This window comes from Bactrocera latifrons, unplaced genomic scaffold (genome assembly GCF_001853355.1).
Source record: "Bactrocera latifrons isolate USDA-ARS-PBARC rearing strain unplaced genomic scaffold, ASM185335v1 scaffold_8, whole genome shotgun sequence".
Taxonomy (NCBI): domain Eukaryota; kingdom Metazoa; phylum Arthropoda; class Insecta; order Diptera; family Tephritidae; genus Bactrocera; species Bactrocera latifrons.
The window spans coordinates 3314177-3338703 of NW_017537489.1; the positions used below are offsets into that span (position 1 = coordinate 3314177).

Sequence of the window (24527 nt, forward strand, 5' to 3'; positions counted from 1 at the left end):
AATAACCACGCCCACCTCCCATACAAAGGTTATGTTGAAAATCACTAAAAGTGCGTTAACCGACTAACAAAAAACGTCAGAAACTCTAAATTTTACGGAAGAAATGTCAGAAGGAAGCTGCATCCAGGCTTTTTTTAAAAATTGAAAATAGGCGTGGCGTCGCCCACTTATTGACCAAAAACCATATCTCAGGAAGTACTCAACCGATTTCAATGAAATTTGGTATATGATATTTTCTTAATACCTTGATGACATGTACCAAATATGAGTGAAATCGGTTCACAACTACGCCTGAAATCTCGATTATCACTTTATCATGCGAGAGTATAAAATGTTCGGTGACACCCGAACTTAGCCCTTCCTTACTTGTTCGCCTTACGATTGCGGCAAGATGAACTCAACTCAGTGCAAGTAATTCGTAGTGAATCTTCGCTCTACTCTATGCTTGAAGGATCAAAGTAGCTGGTCGCCGAGCAGCGTCTGCTAAGCGCACATACATACGACACCAATGGAGATCCAATTCGGTTTCATTTCAATGTGAGCATAGCCCCTCTGACTAGCTCATCGACTTTGCAGTTCCTGCTGTGAAATTTAGCAGCCAGTTGGGACAAATCTTTCTAAAAGATAGAGCAATTGATCATGCTGGCTCAAATATTAACGTTAGAAAATTAGTAATTTTATATAAATCTTTAATTTTTAAAAGTTCTGATTCCCAACGAACCAACTGAATAGAGATGTCCAAAATCTACATTTGAAGAAATTTAAAGTAAAAATGCAAATGTAGAGTTTTCTCGGTTGTCCGAAAAGCAGACCCACAAATGCTAATGTGGAAACTCGCAATAACTCAAAGCGTTCAATCGGGCAAGGGGACAATGCATCAAGGCTTTAAAAAAACTAAGAGAGACAGAAAGGTCAACACTGACTTTAAATTTGCTAAGCATATTAGAAAAGAAAAGTATTACATTTATCCAAACCCGAAAATACTCAGTATTTCAACAGACAGTAAACAACAGACAAAAAAATTTTGCATTTTTATTGACAACCAAAAATATATAAAACGGCAAATAAAATGTTGCCAACTCTCACTCCATATATTAAAAATCACATATAGGTGCTGTTAGCAAAAAAGAAAAACAACAACCGGCAACTATAAAAAATCGATGAACAGCAGTCATCACAATGCTGTTCCGGCAAGCACACAATGCCAGAGTCACAGAAAATAAAATTCCAACGGCATTATTTGGCGTGAGGAAAACTTTTTCCATTTTCACAGCGACTTAATTCCATTGTCAAGGAATTCATAAAACGTCTGCCAGCGCATATCATTAGCGACAGACGAGAGTAATCAAATCGTAAAATTAATGAAATTAGTTTGAGGTGGCAATTTTTTTTTTTTTTTTTTGCGATTTTATTTGTCTTGCCATGCTCTCTTCCCCTCTATCTACCAGTGTCTGGCGCTCTAAATCAGTTTTCACTTTTATCATTATTTTTTGCCTTTCGTTCTAGCGAGCCGCTGACGTGTACTGCTTAACCCAACTGATTGTCAGAGCATCCACGCTTTCATTAAATATCCTTTTTCGGTTTGTGCGTTTTCTTTCAGTGCCGAAATCTGGGCGTGGGATTGCTTGATTTGCGTAACAATTTCGTTGTAACAATGTTATGTTGCCATTTGACAATTCACTCCTGTCAAAATGTAATCGATCACAACTCAATTGATTTCGTTTACTATAAATTCATACAACAAATGTCACATGATCAGCTAGTACCAAAGGCATATGCTTCATTTGTGTGTATGTGTGCGTGATATTCGTCCTTTATACATATGTGTGTATCCTTTAATGATTCTGCTGCTTGCTGTATTCTAGTTGACGACGTCACGCCAATTTGTCACCACAATTATGTCAGTTGCCCGAAAAAGAGATTCATCAAAATTTCATATGATCGCTTAAGCGTGTCCAATTGCCATCGATTCATCAACTTTTTACTTAATGATCTTATAATGTGGCGAAGTAATGTGGTAATCTAGCAATGAGTTCATTCATACGGAAATCCAGCTGATATGTTGACGAATTTCCGTTAGATATTTATGTTTTATTGTGAGATTACATGATGTTTTCGGGAAAGTAGTTAAATAAATAAACGCAGATGTACATAGGCTGATAGAACAGGCTAGTTTCTATAGTCTTAAGATACGTTTTTACAAGAGATTCAAGAAGTTAATGTTAAAATGTCTACGTTAAAAATATAAACAAGTATAGGTTAAGGAATGATTAGTGTTCTTATATTGACGACCATGAATATCGTATTTTTATCAAAAGTAACTACTATGTATACATCCATCAAAATTTTTTTTAAATTTATGATAAGTCTATATGATAATTTTAATTAAATTTTTCCAAGAAAAATATGTCTTCTCCTTATATACATAAATTCCATTCAAATACCCCACATCATCTGATGAAAGTTAGTTTTGTCATTATTGGATGGAAGCATACATACTGTATATTCATGTAGAAAATATAAGATTGGTTTATTACAGACTATTACTGCCATAGAATAATACACACAATATTGAATATTAAAGAATAGAGGGTTTGATTTTCTATGAACTTTATTTCGAAGCACTGAATATAAAGCCTCTAAAATATCGTTTTAAAGGGGCATACAAGGAAAGTTTGATTCTCTATAGTTTATATATATATATATTTTTTTTTGAAACACTGGATATAAAGCTTTTCAAATTATAACATATATATATTAAAGGACTTCATGGTTATATGGAGCACTTATTTGAGTATAAGAGTTCGTCGCGAATCATTGATACATGTATGATTGTAATCCTCTAATGAGGATTGTGCAGCTCAGTATGAAACGAGAAAGCATATAGCAACTATATGTATGGCAAAATCATAACTCAAGCAAGTTCCTTTTTTCAATAGACATTTTTGACAGATTACACGTGCGTCGTGTCAAGCTGTCATGTTATTTTTGTCCAGTATTGTTTGGCATTTCATCGTTGGAAGACTTACGCCTGAGCAACTTTTACAAACCGTGCAACTTTATTACGAAAATTAGATTCTGTAGAGAATTTGTATCGCGCGCTTCGCTCGACTTATGGTCAATATAATCAGCCTACTGAGCGTACTATTCGCAACACCATCACCCATCTTGACACCCAGCATTCATTATTAGATAATATTCGACCGAATAGATCATGTCCAACAGGCATTGAATAATACATGTATATGTAGCAGTCATGGCTGAGAGTGTACACGAAACCGTGCAGTGTCGAAAAACTTGGCACATTTTACATAGTGAGCTCAAATTGAAAGCGTACAAAATATAGCTTGTGCAAGGACTAAAGCAGCTCGACCTTCCCAAGCGACATTTGTTCGATCTATGGGCTCCTAAAAGTTCCAAGAAGAAGCGACGTTTTCGAGCCAAGTGATGGGGCCCATTCCTGTCTCAGTGGTTATATAAACGAGCAAAATAGCAGCATTTGAGACGAAGAGCAATCTAAAGAGATTCTAGAGCTGCAATATCATCCAGAAAAAACAATGATTATACATATATTCAAAAACTTAATGGATTTATTGATAGAACACTGCGGAGACAGGTAATTTCACATTTTGGACCGGTGTGATATCAAAAAGTTAGACTTTTTCCTTTGTGGATATATAAAATCTAAAGTATATGCGATCAATCTCGCATCGATTTAGACCTTGAAGCAAAACATCAAGCGTACCATTCGCCAGTTACCAGTCGAAATGTTAGAACGAGTCATCGAATAGCCAAGAAAATATGGCTGTTGTACCAATCAATTAACTACATTGACAACTCTCTGAAGCCTGAGCCCTAACAAAGATAATACCTTCATATGAATTCTTTCGACATTGGTTAAACTTAGTATCGAGCAGTAAGTTTTTGAAACTATGAGTTTTCCGATCTATATTGACATTTTTCATTCAATTACAAAATTAAATCAAATTTATAGACCATTTTGTAGAGCATTCAATTTCCTACAAGATCTATTAAAATTTCCCATTTGATAATGAGAAAATAATAGAAAACTTTAAAAAGGAGGAGGACTCTCCAATTATAATTAAGAGCTCATACTTGAAGAGATTTTCTTAGAGGTGTCAAAGTACTTATTATTTAGCGTATCATGGGGCCCCCGTGGATCCGCTATTGCATATGTATGTTTTTTCGTTTTTCTCCTCTTCTGCACAAGCTCAGATTTTGTAACTAGCAGTTTAAAAGTAAATGCTGACGTCATATTTTTATCACAACTATTAACAATATGATATAATATTAATGGATTAAAATAACACCGAATTCCTAAGAAATACTTCAACAACTTATAATTACAACAAATGATATTGTAATAAAAGAAGCATAAAATTAATTACATCGCATCATTAGCATTCTTGATTAGTTATTGTAATAGAAGTATTTGCAGCGTATGCTTCCTGCTAATTGTGTATGGAAATTTACATATAATCAAAGTTAACACTGCACAATGGAAGCACGGTCACATTGGTTACCTACCGAAAGCCGCTTGAATCCTTGAACCCGGCCATTCGATTGACCCACCAATAATTGGCAATAATACTAAAATGTTTATTAACCGCGATAATGGACCAAGTATGCGTGCATACGTCAGCAGCGCCAATAACAACAAATGCAATCACCTAGCTATGCATTTGCGAATAGCCAGAAGCCGTTAAGCTGGTTGTTAGGGTCGAGTGGCTCACCTCCGACGCTCGCTGTGATTGCCATTTAACAAGTAAAATATTACCGTAAACGAGCTTAACATGTAATTGCACGCACACACATATATAAGTATAAATATATATTTCATGTAAATATAAGTATATGTTGCATTAATAATCATAGCGTCAACTAAAATGCAAAATAACGTATCACCAAAAAATCGAAACTGCGTTTTTTATTCCTTACGATTCACTACATCACATTGCCAATGCGAGTGCATCAAATTTTCGGTTTATGCTACCAGATGTAACCAATACATAATCAATAATAACCAATGTGTAACCATTTATCATAACCATTTTATAATCAAAACAAAAATTTTGATATTACGTTATTTTGCATTTTAGTCGACGATATATGTATATACTTATCTATTTACACATGCATTTATACCAGCGTTCATAGGTGGACAGTAAAATACTGGTGCATTGTCGGTATTCAGTCATTATATTTGAGTAATTATAATTCTAGGTGACGCTAAACAATACAACAAATGCAAAAATAAAGCAAAATCAACAAAAGCACATGCAAATTGTTGTAATTAGCGGTTAATTATTGTGTATACGTGCATTAGGAAGTTGACCGCCCAGTCAATGTGAGTGCCGATGGACAACAAGGCGGACGATTATGAAGTAAAATAAACAACAACAAATGGAAAATTTGCAATTCAATAAAAAAGTGTGTGAAATATTTGCAAGTCACCCATCTAATCTGCTGCAGTTTGCTCACTAACTCGAACAATGTAAGCAAATGAGTAGTTTGAGATCAGCAATGGCCTTTACACGCAACTTGCAACGCGTCTATCAGTAGCGGTTTGCCTGCCTGACCGGGCCGACAGCCACTTCGCGTTGAGTGCGTTTGTAAAAATGCCATTTAACGCCGCAATAAACGTTGCAATAATACTCTCAAAATGATGAATCACCTGAGTGCTGCACCGTTTGTCAAAATCTGCGGCCAGCATCATGCAACGGCCACCGCAGCCAATGCACTGCCGGCTGACCACAATGCAGGCCCCACGCTCTCCTATAGCAGTCAATGTGTGCGTGTTTTGTCATTGTTTTTCAAGTATTTAAGCAATAGTGTTGTTGTTGTTTCCTTGTTGGGGCTGCTGCATGTTGCGCCGCGAAATGCGCAACAAAAGTGAATTGCAACGCTTGGCGGAGAGGCGTCACAACAATGCGTTGATAAATGTGAGGCACTCCAACCGTTGGCGCCAAGTGTTGCATACAAATAGGCGCACAACCGCATTTTACTGCATTTTTTGAGTTATGACGCATTCTACGCTTTTTTATACCAACAGACAATTGCTGCTGTTTTTTGACAGCCCTAAAACTGCTTCCGCGACACACACTTCACGCTGTTCGTTCGAGTGCTTTCAAATGCCATCAACACTTTTCAGCCCTAATGTCGACTTTTAGCAGGAAAAAATTCGCTCTACACGTCAAATTTTTACAGCCTCCCTTCTTCTTTGTATACATATGTAAGTATATACAATGAAAGTATGTGGTATTTGAAATTGATTTGGCGCTTGGGGCTGCGACAATGACAGTGACAGCGACAGCGACAATAACGGTGGTGCTGTGTCACTTGACCATTGCGGCTGTGTGTGAATTGCCACACTTCTTCAAACACCTAGCACACAACACTCTTGCGCACAGCGGCGTCCATGCTTCCACTTTCCAAAAAAGCGTTTGTGGTGTGGTGAGTTGGGAGGTTCAATACCGTGCGCTTTCGGCATGGTCAGTCTTTGATGTTCATGAAAAAGACATAAAATCATACGTAGCGAATATTTCGGCATAGGATGATAGCCTGCTGGGCAAGACCATATTTTTCTGACAGTTTCGCACGTGGTATATGTATATATTTTCGTGTGTAGTTTTTTTTTTTTTTTTTTTTTTTTTTGTTTTAATATATTTTTAGTTCTGAAATCAGTGAAAACACCTTTCACTTCTAACACTTTATAGTTATAGCTGGTGAATTGAATTATATAATATAAGCTAAATTTTTTTAATTTTTCCCTTAAAATTACCTTTTTGAACATTTTCTGGGGAAGAAAATGTGGATTCTGCATTATTTTATTTGTCTGAAAATTTTAGTAATATTTAAACCAAACTATTTAAATATAGAAACTGCAAGTAGCAGAACCTATGTCGAAAATACACAAGGATATTAATTTTCATATAATAAACTTATGGCCCCAACTTTTTTGGGAATTCGGCTAAAAAAAAAGGCTTAAAATGGAAGGGAGCCTATTTTGATACACTATTGATCAATTTTCTACAGCTTTTACCATACATTTATAGGGTATACAATTTTGTGGGAGCATATATACTCAAAATGTTTATCACACTGAAGATAGGTGATCAGAGCAAAAATCACTACAAAAAAATACCACCGCAATGCCTAGAAACAATACTTCAGAACCCTATATTATTGGTGGGCAAAAAATTATAAGACTTTTTCACTTGAATTTCTCTCGAAATTTCATTCATCGAAATATTGTTTATCTATGTTGATATGGTTATCAGTTCGAAATGTCTCATTAAAGTAATCATAAATGTTTAGTATAAGCGTGTCTTTCTGAAGTACATAAAGTACATTCGGTGAATTTTACGATAAGTGAAATTATTCAACAAAAATGTTCCACAAATAGTATGTGCTTGAAATAATTTCTGGTGCCGAAACGTTCAACATGTTGAGAAAGACATTCGGTGATAATTTTTGTCAGGTGTAAGCGTTTTCGATTGACACAAATTATTCACAGAGGGTCGAGAACGCTTTGACGACGAACCATATCAATAAAATATAGGAATTGGTGCTTGAGAATTGACTATTAACAGTCAGCGATCTTACTGGCATCATTGGATAGTGATCTACGCCCAGATAGACTTATATAACCTGTCTTCTTTGGACATTTTAATAAATTTTTGGCAAAATTCCAGGTGAATAGGCAAATTTAGGGAGTTTAACGGGCTATTTACAGAAACTGCTAACTCCAAGTTACGCCGAAACTCTTAGATTTACCTGAATTAACGATAAAACAGTCGCGATTGTTTCTTGAACTTGAAAATGCGGATCTTGATGGTACGGTCATATTGAGACACATCCAGATTTGGTAAACATGTTTACCAACATCATAATTGTCCATTCTTTCGGGGGAGTGCCACCAAAGTTCGGTCTGAATTCCTTTTGAAAAGAAATGAAATCATGTTACCGCTGCACTGTCTTAACCCTCTTTTCGGTATCCACAGCAATAATTTTGAAATAATATAAATATTAACCTCCCAAATTAAACCAAAGTATGTGGAGTAAGTCGATTTAGAAAAAATGTGATTGCGGTTTGTTTATGTAGCACGAGTCATCCGCCACCCTACATAAGTACTATATATATTTTATATGATCCCCGGGATCTTACAATCTTCATGGCAAACTTAATATAGTAGTAGTAGGTAGTCGAAAAAGTCTTTTCGCATTTCTAATCAAAATTTAACTTTTTTTTTATAATATTTTTATTAATAAATAAATAAACAAATACATATGTACCATCTTTGTCGACCACTTTTTACCATTTTTCCGCTGGAGACATTATTCCATCAGTGTAAAACTTTAATGTGTGTAAATCGAAATTTCGAAATTTTCAGAAGGGAAGCGAGCAAACCATTGTTGTGCTACACGAACTGATACAGCATCGTCTTCGTAAGCTTCACAAATTCATTGGTTGCTTGCGCGGCGTTCTTCCTTTTTTTATACAAATAATTCAAAACATAGCGAATTTCTTCATTATTTTCACTAATTTTCGAATAGCTTAACTTAGCTTTAACTTTTTTTCAACTTCCCCGAATTTAATTTAAATTATGCTTAAACTCTCACCTTTCCAACACTATATATGGTATGACACTATGTGACTGGAGGTATACAACTGCAACGACATCTATTGACAAAATACGTAACAACTTTAGTGACTCATCAATATAACCTCTTCAGTGTAAAAAATATGGCCTTAAGGCTTTTTTCTCTACTTCGCTTCGTTTTTATACAGTTTTGGGAAATCCACTTTACATACAAAAGTTAAAAAATACGAAATATACTATTTATACACTTAAATAATAAAGTACAAAATTTAATTTGAAAATTAATATTGCAAATAATTGATAACACAGTACAACAGCTAATCTGGGGGGTGAGAAATTCCAAGTCAGGGTGATGGTACTAGGTCAGTATAATAAAACCTCATAGGGTTTGGCGTTCGTATGTGTCAGTTTTTTTTTATGACCTTTTAAATTTTTTCCTTATCTTGATGTTTTTTCGCTTAGTTGTAACATTTTGGCAAAAACGTATTTTTTTTTACCAAAATGTTACAACTAAGCAAAAACTCCCTTGAGGGTTTGACTATACTGACCTAGTACCATCACCCTGACTTGGAATTTCTCACCCCCCAGACAATAATCCCAAAAATGTTCCACAGTGTAGTTGACATTTTTTTAATTATTATTTTTTTATCTAAAAACTAGTTTCCGAACAAAACAAGCCCCACATAATTATTCATGGTTTCTTAAGGACATTTGTAACATTTTTCAACGGAAGCTTTTACTTCACAATTAATTTGTGTAGTGCCAACAGTTTATCACCTGTTAAAATCATTAATCATTACGAATTTTAACATTTCAATTAAGCCATAAAATAAAAACTAGTATAATACATTATTTGTGCTCAAAAATATAAAAACAAATGTTAGCCAATGAGTGATTTGCATAATAGTAAGAGACTAAGTGAACGCTAACTGCCAATTAAAAGTAAATTTACGATGACCTACACAATGGGGCGTCTATAGTAATGCATTCACATTGTAATGCTTTATTTTTTAAATCTTATGAAATGAAATAGCAATTAATCTCAACTAGATGACTGAGGCACACAGCCAACTCAAATGAGTACGTAAGCCGCTGTGAACTTGATAATGACACAAATAAGACGCGCAATAATACATAAGCTCATATATCTACATATTAAAGGTGCATTACTGCAGCGTAATCGTTTACGTAATGCATTGCGCCTAAATTGCTTGCAAAAAAGCAAAAAAACGCACAAAAAACCCATAAGCTCCATACGCGCCTGCTGAAATCAACCATAAAATATTCATCATTCGGCACATTAAAGTCGCCGCGGCTGCGAGTAGCCGAGGCAGCGAACGGCAATCATGCTTTAACTACTGCCAAATTACAGTTATAGCAGTGAATGTGTGTGTATGTGCGGCACAATCAAATAATATCCTTCAACGTGTAACACATTTTTCTGACACTCCCCACTTTTGTGCGAAAATTACATACACATACATACATATATAAAGGAGTTTACTGTTATTACCGATTTGTTAGTGTTGCTATAGTTGTTGTTGTKGTTGTTGTACGCATACAAATTACTTGCAAAGTATCCTTTTACCCGAAAAATTGACTTCTCGACCGAGCATTGAGTTGCTAAATGGTTTTTGTTATTGTTGTTGTGCTAGCGTAGAGGGCACTAGCAGGGACGAACAGCATGTACGTTGCCTGCTTTAAGGCGCAGATGCAAGTTAAGGGATAAACGAGACGATAACTAAACAAGCGTCAGCTGCACGAGCAGTCAAGGCAATAACATAAACGCATACATACATACACATCTTCACATACACATACAAATATATAGACACACACATACACAAGCAGATACACTTTTGCGACTTTACTACATTTCCGCTACAATTTTCGTTCGCTGTAAAATCTATATGTATGTACGAGTATGTGTGTGTTTATGCAAGTAGGTATATGTRTGTATGATGTTAGTTGTGCCTCGCTTGAGTTGGCTGAGCACTAAATACTCTAATCGAAGCATATGTTTCCTAATGAGACGTCTTTTTCATCTCTGCCACATGCTGCAGGCACATTGCCGCTGCGCTCGCTAGTTCACCCTCACTTCTTGACTAAATGTACCGAACGCAAGCTAAATGTGCTGAACGACTGCTAAATGCGTCGAACGCGTGCGTTCGTTCGTGGTACGGGATATTTTGCTCCAAATTGCACTAAGGATGTGTTGAATGACATTCGATATGTGCGCTTAATGGTGTATTAAGTGCGTGAGGGTGTTGGCATTCGCGGCGGGGATGTACGGCGCTTCGATATTCGGCAACATTGATTGTTCTTGCCAAGTGCAAGTGGCACGCAAGTGCAGGGCTATTTGACTTTTGCGGTTAACATTTTTGCGGTTTTGTAGTCTGTTCCTAGCGCCGACACCCCATCAGTTTCAGTGTTTGTCTGGCGCTTGTGTACTCGCTAACTGTTTTCGAGCTCTGCTGTTGTTTTAATGTAATTATTTACAAATTACTTAGTCGTGCAATTTGTGAATTTGCACTGGATAACTAGAATGGTATCGAGTTTCGATCTTAAAGTGCTCGCGGAGTTATGTGTTTGCTTGAGCACATTATGTTCATAAGTGGAGTAATGGTTTATTGAAAAGAAAAAAAACAATCTCAAAGGCAAAAATGTTCAATCAACATGTGTACGATGCTGTTTCCATAATGAGAAGAAGCATAATCAATTTAGATAATTTCATTTCAAGTCTTCTCTCATAAATTGTTTTATCAAATTGTCGACTAATATTTCTCTGCTGTAACTTCAGTGGTACTTCGAAAATTTTGCTCATTTATGTATGTATAAGAGCATAAGTTGTAATAGACTATCCACAAACTCTACACTTCTAAACTAGCACGAACCAGGTCTTCGTAAATTTGAGCTCTTTAAAAAGTTTTCAGTTGGCTAATGCAAATGAGAGCTCCATGCAAACAAAAAAAAAGTAGAGACTCTCATATATGTATATGTCTTATAATAATTATACTAGCATGAAGACTACCTAACTGTATCAAGGCATCCTGTCAGCTTTAGCTTCCATAATTTGGAGGCATTAAAAATCATCCATCTGGCTTTGTATTCGACGAACTAAAAGAATATTACACTTTTATCTGAAAACTCTGGAATGAATAATATGATTTAGTAGTAGCCATAAGTTATTAAATTTAAGCATAGAATGCGTATATACTTATTTTTGTTACTTTGCGCATTTGATCAAAATTGGCTCGGACTGGTCCATTTCAACTGCGCCTGCAAACCAAATCGATAATTTTTTTCATCATTTAGTACAAATTGTTTCTCCGCTCATGTGGTGTTTGATATCAATATGTGAATTAGCTTGTCTCTACAAGAGCTTGTAAACAGCACCTTTTGTTTACGATGCGAAAAAATTTATCTGCCAATTTTTATCATAAAAAAACGAATTTAATTGAAATTTTCTGCTTCCAATGAATCACAGCTACAGAAGCGTTGAAAATGCTAGCAGAAGACTTTTGGGGAGTATACTTTCTACACAACAAATGTATTTGATTGGCATTCAATAAAAGGTAATCGATGAAGGGCGTGAGATCATCAAAACCCAGTCGGATATTCATCTTTTTTAATGACGATAACAGCAAAATACTTTATAGTAATTTGAGGCATCAAAAATATAGCAGAAAATCTTCGCTTTTTTAATATCAACACATTTTGGTTAATATTTTGGATGTTAAGCATATTAGACTCGTATCAAAGAGACCTGACTGCTTTGCAAAAACCATATTGAGTTAATTTCGCAACGAAATGCTTAATAAAGTAACTGAGGACCGTACCTTCATCAAACGCGTGATTACCGATGACGACGAAACTGTCCAAAAATCTAGGATTAGCGTCAAAATTGGTCTAAAATAAGGTGATTCTCATCGTTTCTTTCCAAAAGACGTATTCGCCAGATTTGTCTGTTTTAAAACCTAAGAAATCCGATCTGAGAAAGCCATGATCTGAGAGAGCTCTTATCAGTCAGTTGCTATTAAAATATAGTCACTCCGGATCAAATTTTGATCAGATGATAAAGTAATTCTAATTGATGCTGAAAATACTTTAATTTGTTAACCAGCTATTTGGAATCACAATAGTGACTCCAGTCGTTTCGCTTCTTTCAAGTATGAACTTTCTTCTTGAAAATTCGTCAAAAACCTGCTTTGAAGCTTAAATATCTTCCCCTTCTCTGATTACTCGAAACGCACTGTATACTTTTCAAGTAAATTCTACCAGCCAAGAATTCGATTAAATATGCATGTGTTTAATGTAATCGAGTTGATTTTAAAACTACTATCAATTATTTGCATGTTTATCAAATAAATAATCAAACACATTAAAAACATATTCCCAACAATATTATAGTAGACACGCACGCATACATTGTGGTACACACACATGACTGCGTTGACGTCAGCCACTTAATCGCAAGTAAATAAACAGAACTAATGACAGTTCAAAGCGTAAATCAATTGCAGAACCATAAAAAGTCAGCGTAAAGCGTTTGAGCAAATAAAAAACAGAACGCCGCATGCAATATAACACACACACATACACAAACACACGAACACGTATAAGTATGTGTGTAAACGCGTTTCAGGGGCAGATTGCCGCACAGCATAACCGCAATGGATGGCATACGAAACCTATGTGTATATGGCATACTAAACGCATTTAACAAACAATTTCACCAAGTCCTGGAATACCAGAATTCTACAATTTAAAAAGCAAACACAAACACTAACAACGTCACATAGAAAAGCAATAAAAAGATTAAAATCTGATCTAATGCAGTTGCCAAATAAAGAATGAATTGAGTGAAATGATAATCGAAACGACCCGCCGCCTCTTCCGCATCCTCTTTGCTGCAAGTGCTCTCCATTTCCTGCCCCTGCTCCCGTCAATTTCCGCATATTTTTGTTGTTTTTGCATGTGCGCGCTTTGTGATATTCGAACATTGAATTTGAATCTCCGAGCCCAGCACTTAGTCAAGCAAATAGAAATCTGCATAGACGCAGTCACACACATACCACCGCCCAGCATGGAAAAGGGTGACTCTAGCCAAGTCGCATGTTGGTGGTACATATAAGCGTATGATTTGTTGTTGCCTATTTCTTGTATCATTGATGTTGTTGGTGTATTCTCAATATTGTATTTTTAGCAAATCAAAAACAGACGAATTTGTTTTGGACATGTCATTCGCGCAAGAGAAGCTGAAAAGTGTGCTCACATGGCCATACAATGGAAAGGAAAAAAATCTTATAAGCCCATGCCTTCAGGGGGGTAACATACCATATACGAGTTGTGAGCACCACAAAGTGCATGCATGTGGGTATTCAAATTGCGGCACATGTGCGCCAAAGCAAGTAGAGTTTGTATGTTAGGGTGAGACTTGCGTTTCGTGTTTTATTACTTTAAAGAAGACGTGCTTTTGGAATTTCCTTTTATGTTTTTTGAGTAATAACTCCCAATCTCGATTTGCTACAAAGTTTGCATACTAAATTCAACTATAAAGGGCTTGACTCAAATATTTTGTTCCACTTTGTGTTTAAAGCGTGGAGTTTTAGTGGCTTTTGAAAAAAACAAATTTGGAGAAAAGGTTTTTACAGGATCGTCAAATATATCCACAATCCACTAAGTTATGATCACAAACGGATTAAAATGGGACAAACGCGTTGCATTTATTTTTCCTGTAATCAAAACACACTTGATTTCTTTTCTGTAAATACTCCACCTACTTTTTGAAGATGTACCTACTATACCTGTCTACCACACGCCATATCTAATGACAGTCCTACTACAATTTCAGAAATCCGAATCTGCTGTAAAGGAAAAGAGAACTGAAGTTTGATCTTTACTATATTTAGACAACCCCTGTGAACTCATCAATAGCATTTTCTGGCGCTACAGTTCTTTGTGAGCTTTGGTCGACTTTCATAAGTTGGCTTAGATGGACCGATATTAAACAGACCCTCAAACCACACCAAACCGTTTTTTTTCTGGATGAAATGGCAGTTTTTGAATCTYTTCAAGTTTCTTTACGTCTCAAATGCGGATGTTTGGTTGTTTACTAATACGAGTACCCATTGTGCCAGAATTGGGCCTAATCATTGAACAAAATTTGGCTTGGAAACGTCGCATCTTCTTAGAACTTTTCAAGAATCCATAGAGCGAAGCGATGCCGCTTGAGAAGGTCGAATGACAAGCTGTATTTTGTGCACTTTCAATTAGTGATCTCGACGTAAACCTTGCCAAGTCGTTCCATATGTCAGTCCCAGTTTGCTGCGGACGATATCGAATCGGCTGTGCACGGTCTTCGTATGCACTCTCAGCTACAGCTGCTACCTTTTCTTCACTGCGTGACGAACGTGGTCGGTCGAATATTATTCAATAATGAATGCTGGGTCTCAAGATGGATGATGGTGTGGCGAATATAGAACGTTCATTAGGCCGATTATGTCGATCAGGCAGATATATAAATCATTTTTTTCAAAATTCTCAAAGGCTATATTGGCTATATTTATAGATTATATAGAACTAAGAGTTTTACTTTATCTTAAGTTGGTCTTTAACTTGAGCGCAATTCCCAGGCAAAAAATTTGAATATTTGACCTATTTCGGCACATTTTTGGAGCAGCGTTTTCTATTTTTAGGACAGTTTTGACGTTATATTCATAAAGCATCCAGATGATCCAGTTTTTGATCAAAAAGCATTTAACTATATTCGGTTAATTTTTATTTGTAATAGCCAATACAAAAAGAATCACATAGCTCTGAAATTCTTTATCTCAGGTTCTAAACATATGCTTTGTGTTCTGCTGTTAATGAAATGTCATTTTCAACGAACGGTCTCTGTGAGCAAAATCGGACGATTGAAGTTGGATGGAGACTAGTTCAGCAATTAGTTCAATTTATTTGGAGACAGTAAAAAAAAATCGTTCAACAAGTAGTAAAAAAGGACGTTAAAAAAATTGAACCACCTTAATTGAAAACATTATCTATGTTTAAATGATATTAGCAGCAAGTTGACTGTGTGCGAATTCGGCGTTGAACACAAAACCGATTTCCGTTCACATAAAACGTTAATTCCATTGCCTACATGAGATCTCATACCATTTCAATACCACCTTATAACAATGCATGTAAATATGTATTTTTTTGCTACTTCTTATAGCGATTTGATTGTGGTATACAAATAAACTGGTAATTTCGCCTTAAGATGTGCTACATTTCCGCTTTTGGTTTCGATTTAATTTGGCTTTGCCGCGAGTATTACGGCAAAACGCTTTAGGAATTGATTTAAATGCTGTATTAACGTTTTAGTGCCGTTAGCTTTTTGATTTCTCCCTTTTTTAAGACACTTCAAAAACAGATGTTTTGCCAGCTTCAAAGGTAAGCAAAGAGGTGACTTGAAATATCATTTATATGATTTGGTTATTGAAACGGTAGTAGAGGTTATGTAAATATAAATGTAGATATATGTATATATATATACATGAAACGAATTTAGTATTTAAAATTTTGAGTTTTATTAAAAGGCCTTTTAGCAGTTTGAAAAATATTTCTTGAAACATTTTTATATATATTTAAGAACATACTTGTATTAGAACATGTTTTCGTAAAAAATATTAGTTTCGAATATCAGTAAGTAAATGAAATTTTGGAACATGGAAAAGGAATTTGAATTTCAAGCTTTTCGGTAGTTTGGAAAATGTTTATTTAAAAAAATATTTTTGCTTACAAAATATTTTTGTATTTTAAAATTATTATATTCGAACATAAGCGGGTCAATAAACTTTAATATATGGAAACAACATATTATATTTAAGCCTCTCAGAATTTTGGAAAATATTTTTCGGAACATGTTTAATATAACCAAAAGGATTTTTATGGAAAATATTATTTATAAAAAAAATTTTTGAATTTAAAAATATTAGATTTGAACATCAGCGAGTGAGTGAAATTTTTTATTTAGAAAAGGAATTTAAAATTCAAGCTTTTCGGAAGTTTGGAAAATGCCTTTTGAAAAATATTTGTTTAAAAAAATATGTTTGTATTTGAAAATACAAATTTCGAACATTTTCGGGTCAATAAAAGTTAGTATTTGGCAATGAATTATTATAATCAAACTTTGCAGAAGTTTGGAAAATGTTTCTTTTATCAAAATTTAAAAATATGAATTAACTGAACACCAATTTTTGCATATTTGTATAAAAAATATTTTCATTTTTAAAAATATTAAGTTTTAACATACAAATTTAGTATATGGAAATGAAATTTTATTTTCAAGCCTTGCAAAAGTTTCAAAAATATTATAGTTTTATCAAAAAGTATTTTTGTATTAAAGATATTTATTAAAAGAAATTGTATTGAAAAACAATAATTTTTAACATCGGCAGATCAATAAAATTTGGTAATTGGAAATGGCATTTTAAATTGAAAACTTGAAAATATAATTTTTTCTTCATTTTTCATTAAAAAACTGCTTTTGTATTAAAAACAAATTTTTTTTGTATTTAAAAAATGTATTGAAACTGTATTCACCAGTCGGAAATGAAAATCAAGCGCTTTAATCCACCAACAATTATCAAAACACAACAATAAACATTAAGCACACACTCATAATCGGCACACAAACGAACGCAAAAACGCTCACACTCGTCCTCAACAGCGAAATGAATTAATAAACCTGATCAAGCATTGATCAACAAGGCGTGTAATTGGATTTTCACGTAATCGTTTAAACAGTTAAATAAATAAATAATCAAACACACTCCAACCCCCACACCGCCCAACGGCTAACCACACAAACACAAACAAACAAAGCTATTCTCCATGAAAATCATTGTGATTGCATTTTTTGCTGCCACTACATACTAAGCACAACAACAACACCAACACTAATAAAATTCAGTAAGCAAACAGATTTGGCGAACTCCATTTAAATGCGTCTATTAACCGCAGCAGCAGCAGCAGCGTTAGTCACACACAACTGAAGCGAGCGCAGCGTAACGGTACCTTATGCTAAAAGGCTTTCGAAGGAATTGTGTTGCACGTGCCACGCGCGCACACAGCCTTCAGGCTCAGAAGTTCTGTTTGCATGCTTCCGGTCATTGAGTTTCTTTCCGCATTTGGCCGCAGCAAAGAAGCAAGAACCGCAAGTCACACGCATACCAACACCAACAAGCGCAAACACACACCAATGAAAGCACAATTTCTCTGACACCCTCGCACGCACAAGCACACACACTTACACCCACACGCATGATGTGACCTGTGGCGGCAGGCGGCCGAATGCTTAGCAAATTGAAATAATAAGCCAAGGCGGCGATAAGATTAATGATTATGGGCTTGCTCGCTTGGATGCTGCCCCAGCACCCACTGCCGCCACGTTGAGTCACCCGCTGCGCGCTACTTTGCCGGCTCACTGCTCGCTCTGTCCACAACTTTGATGCTGTGAAAGTCTGTTTTTGATGGGAATTAATTATAAGGCATACAATTTAAGAGCCCAGCAAGTATTCAATGTATGCTTTATTGTTTATGTGCATATACATACAAACTTATATATTTATTATATAAACTTATATATCATATATAGTAATGGTATTTTGTTGCTGTGGCCAGTTTGGTGCTGCTTATCCTTGGCAACTTTTCATGAATTGTTATTTTGTTATATTTTCTTTTTAGTAAAAACACACATACAAATACACCTACATCTATAGGTATGTATGAACATATAGCCTCCAGCGGAAACATGATTTTAATTTTTTAATGAGTTTTGGTATTTTTAGACTTCATTATAGGAATACTTGACATTTAATTATTTTTATTACAAGCAGGTATTGAAACGGAAAATTTTGCTTTAAAATGATTTAGAAAAAAAAAAAAGCTTGCAGCTTTGAGGTAGTAACAATAGAAAGTTGGAGACTAATTTAATCTGCCAGTTTGGTGGACAGGTTTAGAGGCTCGCTGCGCTGTGCATAACAGTAGCTTTAAGGGCCACTCCAACAGCAGCTCTTGAACAGATACTAAACTTGCCACCTATAGACCTCTTCGTGAAAACTGCGTAGCAAAATCGGCGGGACGACTACTGGCTGCAGGTGAATTTACATATAGAACTTGGGGCATAGCTCGATGGGTAATGGTGGTTTAGAAAACACCGATTGACTGTCCAGAGTTAGGCATAAGGCAGCCTTTTAAGTTGCCGGACACCTGTAGCCAAGTATCAATCAAGGCAGTAACCTGGTATCGCATATTGCCAAGAAGTGTCACTTCTGCTGGGTGCCAGGTCACAAAGGCATCCAAGGCAATGAACAATGTAGCATCCCTTGAGCACTTGTCTCGCAATGGCAAGACTACGCTGTAAGCATCTGGGGTTGCCACGATATGATATACTGGAGGAAATATCGATAGTGAAGCCAAGAGTATATTAAAATTCGGGACGAGCGCTGGCATTCTAAACAATGACTCCTCCTCATGGACCTAGTAACTGAACTCCAACTGGTATTGCAAAGGACCTGAACTGGTATATGTGTGTCTCATTGGCCTACCAAATTAACCTAACCTAATGTAATCAGCCTTTAAATTATTTACTTTAGAAAGCGGATAAAGTTCATTTAAATAATTATATATAAATTACAATATTATATATATATTGTTGATTTAATACACAAATAAAGCTAGTGAAATTTATTAAAATCTTACATTTAATAAAGAGCTAAGTTCAAGCTATCTTATTAAGGATCTGTTTTGCAAATCCCACTCGACGTCGTTTTTGCAAAGGATTCAAGTATCTACGCAAAACATTAACCAAAATGTGTTGAGTCAATGCATAAAATACATTGGGATTCTGATACCAGCGAGACGATTTTTATGGAATGTTTCTGTTGTTTTTCGATGTTACCATCCTTAACAAAGCAAGTTGATAGACTCGCATAAAGCAAAATTTTCTATGTATGACAGTGACTGAATGCTTTGTGCCACTCAAATAATTTGCATTCGTGATAAAATAGACTACTCAAAACAATTTTATCATAATTTCCACTATTCAGTAGCCGTGATTCCATTGGAAACAAAAAATTTTAAACAAACTCCTTGTTCATTTTTTTTCCGCTATGTAGCAGAAGAATACCATTGTAATGGGTATACACCAAATTTGCTTGAAATTAGTTGAGTAGTTTCTAAGATATATTTTTTCAGCTAAAGATGTGCGCTGTAAAACCTATTATCAAAGCTTTATTCAAATTGTTATGAAACCTTTTACCACCATTTTAGCTACGAGATTTAATGCTTCTGACCTACTTATATAGCTGGTTTATGAAGATTGAGTGTGGTTATCATCTAGTTTCCAGAGAAATTTCACTAAATAATTTTAAAGGCATCTTAATATCGCTTAATTTTACTGTCAAGTGCAACGAATTCTTCCGAGGCCGCTTAAATGTAAAGAATGCCGAGTAAACTAAATAAACCTACATATATAAAAAGGTCCAGCACTTTAGACTTTTCCGCTATACGCTAAATTTCGTGTCGTCACTCAATCTTCCTAAAATTTCAACACACAGACATACTAACACACAAGTATGCGAGTAGTACGAGCGCCGGCTGGGGCTGTTTACGGTTAGTAATAATTCAAAAACAGTTCTCTGGCAGCACGGTCACCGCCTTTTCTCTCGTCGCTTGTCATATGCAGACGATTAAGATTGTACACTAAGTACTGCAATGGAACAACAAGAGCAGAAGTAAATAGCAGCAACAACACTGGATTAGACACAACAACACATGGCACTCGAAACTCATGCATTAAGTACACAATTTAACGCCCTCCAAAGGCAGGGAGGGCTGCAACACTTCGGCCGAAGCAAGTTTGCCGAAAAAGTTTCGCCGGGCGGCTGCTGACGCCGCGTGCAACACTTAAACCAGCAGCCAGGCTAACACCAACCACCCGCCGCTGCTTGTTCTAAATATGCATTCAATTACTGTTTTAAACTTATATTGCTGTTGCTATTGTTGTTGTTGTTTTTGTGCTATTGTTGCGGCAACTCTAACCCGTGATGTAGCTTAATGTCTCTATAAATTCTTGTTGGCTGGAAATAAAATTTCCTCTATTTACATTTTTTATACGAATTTTATTTATGTCTGCGTGTGGCAGGCGGCCATTGAATCTCGGCCCAATAAGTGAGGAGCTGTTGCAGAGCCAATGTTAACGGAAAACTTTCGCAGCACTTTGCTGCTGGCTCTTGTGTCATATTACAAGTAAACCAGATCGTTCGCTCATGTCGAAACTTAACTTCAGCCTAACTCTTTGCTGACCAGGCCGAATGGATAAACGCTGATGTGTCCGGCGGCAATGAAAAGTTTACAAATTTGATGGCTACTCAAAAACTTGAACATGAGGCTGTGGATGGATGCTGCACTGAAAACAAATGTGGATGAAAGTAATGGATTAGTAATTTTAGAATACTATTTTGAAGTCTTTTGGATTTCAAATTATATAAGGTTAAGACTGTGCAAGAAAAACGGCCTTCCTCTGCATCCACCGGCGGGTACTGAATCAAATACTTTCACACTTTTCATCCATTCGGACGACACATAGTCATGCCAATCCCGTCATATATCTCATGTAGCTCATCATTTCATCGAGTGCGATGTTCGCAGAACCTTTCTCTAAGATAGGTATATCGTCGACTTAACAGATGTTGTCATATAATATAGCCAAACAGGAATATTGAGTTCGATTTTCGTTCATCTAGAGAGGACTTTACATCTCAATTACCTAGTCTGTCCGAAGTAGCACCTGTTGGCAAGAGATATTCTGCTTTGTATTTCGAGGCTGACATTGTTGTTTCTGTTAATACAGGTTCCAAGATAGACGAAATTATCTACTACTTCGAAGTTATTACTACGAGTGCGACGACTATTTCTTTGATGACACCAGATATTTCGTGTTGAACTCGTTCACCACCAGATCAATTTGCTTTTCCGTAAGCCAACAGCTGTACACTCTTATAGAAAATGGTACCTTCTCTATTAAGCCTTACAGCTCGAATTATTTCCTTCAACAGTAGATTAAAGAAGTGGAACGAAAGGGAATCGTCTTGTCTGAAAACTTTTTTGGCTCTGACGTTGAGCTTTATCTTTCACACAACACGTTCGAGAGAGCCTTATAGGCGACGTTGAGAAGGCCTATCCCACAGTAGTTGGCACAGATTGAGTGATCCTTCTTTTCGTGGTTTGGGGAGAGCACACTTAAATTCTAATGGCATGCTTTCGTCTGACCAAGCTCCTTTTTCGCCGCCGACAATGTTTGATGACCCCTTAAATTAAATCTGAATAATTTTATTTAAACCAAAGTTCACTTCGCAGCACTATTGTTTATACATTTACCTCTTTCAAATCCCAATAATCGAACTAATTTGAAAATCAGTAAAATTTCTGAAAATAACTAAAAAAAATTTTGCAGTGTAAGTTCTTTTGAAATGTACATTGTATCAATGCATAAAATCTCCAACCAACACGTTCTGAAATGGTTTGATTTTGTCAGAGTTTCAGCCTGTTTTAGACAGTTTGAGTTTCTTTTTGAGCCAATGTGATATACTATACATATTCATTATTTCACGTCACTTATTAACTTTCCCTCTGAAATACTTATCCTTTTCGTACCCACGTTTTACCAATCAATCAAACTTATCTAATCCGAAAATGTACTTTAATCTTTTTCTAGGTAAAAATTTGGTTTCAAAATCGCCGCATGAAATGGCGCAACTCCAAGGAGCGCGAGCTGCTCGCAAGCGGCGGTTCACGTGATCAGACATTGCCCAACAAAAACAACCCCAATCCCGATTTGTCCGATGCCAAATGTGATCGTCCCATCTCACCGCTATCACCGACGCCTCCATCGCCGCCCGCCAACAGCCTCTCACCACAGCCGAAGGAAGAGCGCGCCAATGCTGACACACCAACACACAACGGTGCAACCACACCCAAGTCCATGCAATCGCCGACCGGCACGCCCACCGCTAGTGCTGCTGCATTGCATTCGCCACCGCTGATGCATCATATACCCAACAGCGTAGCTGTGGCCGCCGCTGCTGCCGCGGTCGCCTTCAGTTCGGCGCCGAGTATGCAAATAAGTTCGCCGCCACCCTTGCTGACCGTTGCCGCCAAACTCAATGCCAATCTGAATGATCAATCATCGAACGCATCCTCATCGGCCGCTTCCTCACCACCACATACCAGTGCTGGCATGGTGCTTGGTGTTTGCGGTAACGGTGGTAGTGGTGTTGGTGGCAGTGTGGGCATGCAACCGTTGTCGAGCGCCGAGTTTCAGGCGAAAATTAATGCGGAAATGCAAAAACATTTGGCCGCCGCAGATCTTAAATTCAAATTGGAATCGACCATCAACGAAGCAAAGCAACGGCGCATCAACATGCTGAATCTGGCAGGCGCTGTGGCTGTCGCTGGCGGCAATGAGCAACATGCTTTGCAACTGCACTCGGCCGCACATACCGGTGGCCTTTTCATGAGTGAGGCTTTGAGTCCACATATGCAGTCGTCGCACAACCACCACCAGCACACGAGCACCAGCAATGGTGTGCACTTATCGGGTTCGCCTATAACGACTTCGACGCATTCCCACATCAACGCGCACACGATGCCGCAGTTCCAAAATCCGGAATTCATGAAGATGTACTACGACGACTACGATGACTCTAATTCGGACAGCGACGAAGAGATCAGTGTAACGTGACCGCATTAAATGGCGAACATGGTGATAAATATACATAATTATTTACAAATATATTTGCGTGTAAATATTCAAATAATTTATATTAAAAACTCGATTCTCGAAACATGTAAAATATTGTATGTGTAATAATATGGGACTTATTTAAAAAATGCAACTATTTTAAAAATAAAAAATATGTTAATTTGTATTATCCAGTGTGAGTTAAGAAATCTCTAAAAAACTGTAAATAACTTATAAATACTTTCGAATTTAAATTGCAAATAAACGTAAATAAAAATAAAAATCAAAATAAAAGTATAAATGTAAATCATGGAAGAAAAAGTTCAAATACTTTGAAGAGAAGGCGTTTCCCGTTGAAAAGCAGGAAGACACAATTTAACATATTTAAACCATGCTAAGCATTCCTTCAAACTTATCAGCTGATAACTTGTAGGTATCCTTAAGTCACACTCTACATGCGAGATAGACTTAGAAGATATATATGACTCGATATATATATGTAACTCTCTCTCAAGCAACTATCGAAGTTTTGACGAAAGATTATTTATTATATTATATGTTATTATGATAACATAATAATCTCCAATTAGTAATTAGCGCTACTGTCTCAAATAGAAATGGTCCATCTAATTTTGTGCCTAAAAGTATGCCGTGTAAATGTAAAGTAGAGTTAAGTTTGGAATAACCCAGTAATGCAATGTCAAAGTACACAATTTATTCTACAACGCAAAATCTAGTTTGTGGTTCTCGTTATTGCCACTCAGATATGTAGTTTAAAATTAGCTTTGAAATTAGAATTGCCATAGACTATATCTGAAGAGATCTTAACTTACTAAGAGTCCGACTTTCGGGGAAGTATACATTCCCAAGATTCTTCATGTGAGAAACTTTCTGTAGAAAGCAGAATTAACACCGAGGTCATTGAGGCCGCATCTTTTCGTAGAATTTTCGAGCATTGGCACCTATCGACTAGCTTCTTCAACTGTCGATATCTACCCTACCCCGCTCGTGTTGTGGTTAATCGCAACATTTCGAAGGAGACTATCGGTTTTCCCCCCAACACCACGGTCCCCGTCGTACCAACTGTTCTTCCGACCTTTACGAAAACCAAT

General features: G+C 36.4%; 1 protein-coding gene across 1 annotated transcript in view; it reads left to right on the top strand.

The window, feature by feature from the left end:
• LOC108976678 (homeobox protein 5) overlaps window positions 1-23471 on the top strand; it is a 42387-nt gene extending 18916 nt beyond the window's left edge. The window contains exon 5 of the mRNA XM_018945923.1: window positions 22390-23471. Coding sequence (XP_018801468.1) covers window positions 22390-23415 — 1026 coding nt within the window. The 3' untranslated portion in view covers window positions 23416-23471. The remainder of the gene's footprint in view (window positions 1-22389) is intronic.
• Window positions 23472-24527: the final 1056 nt, after the last annotated feature.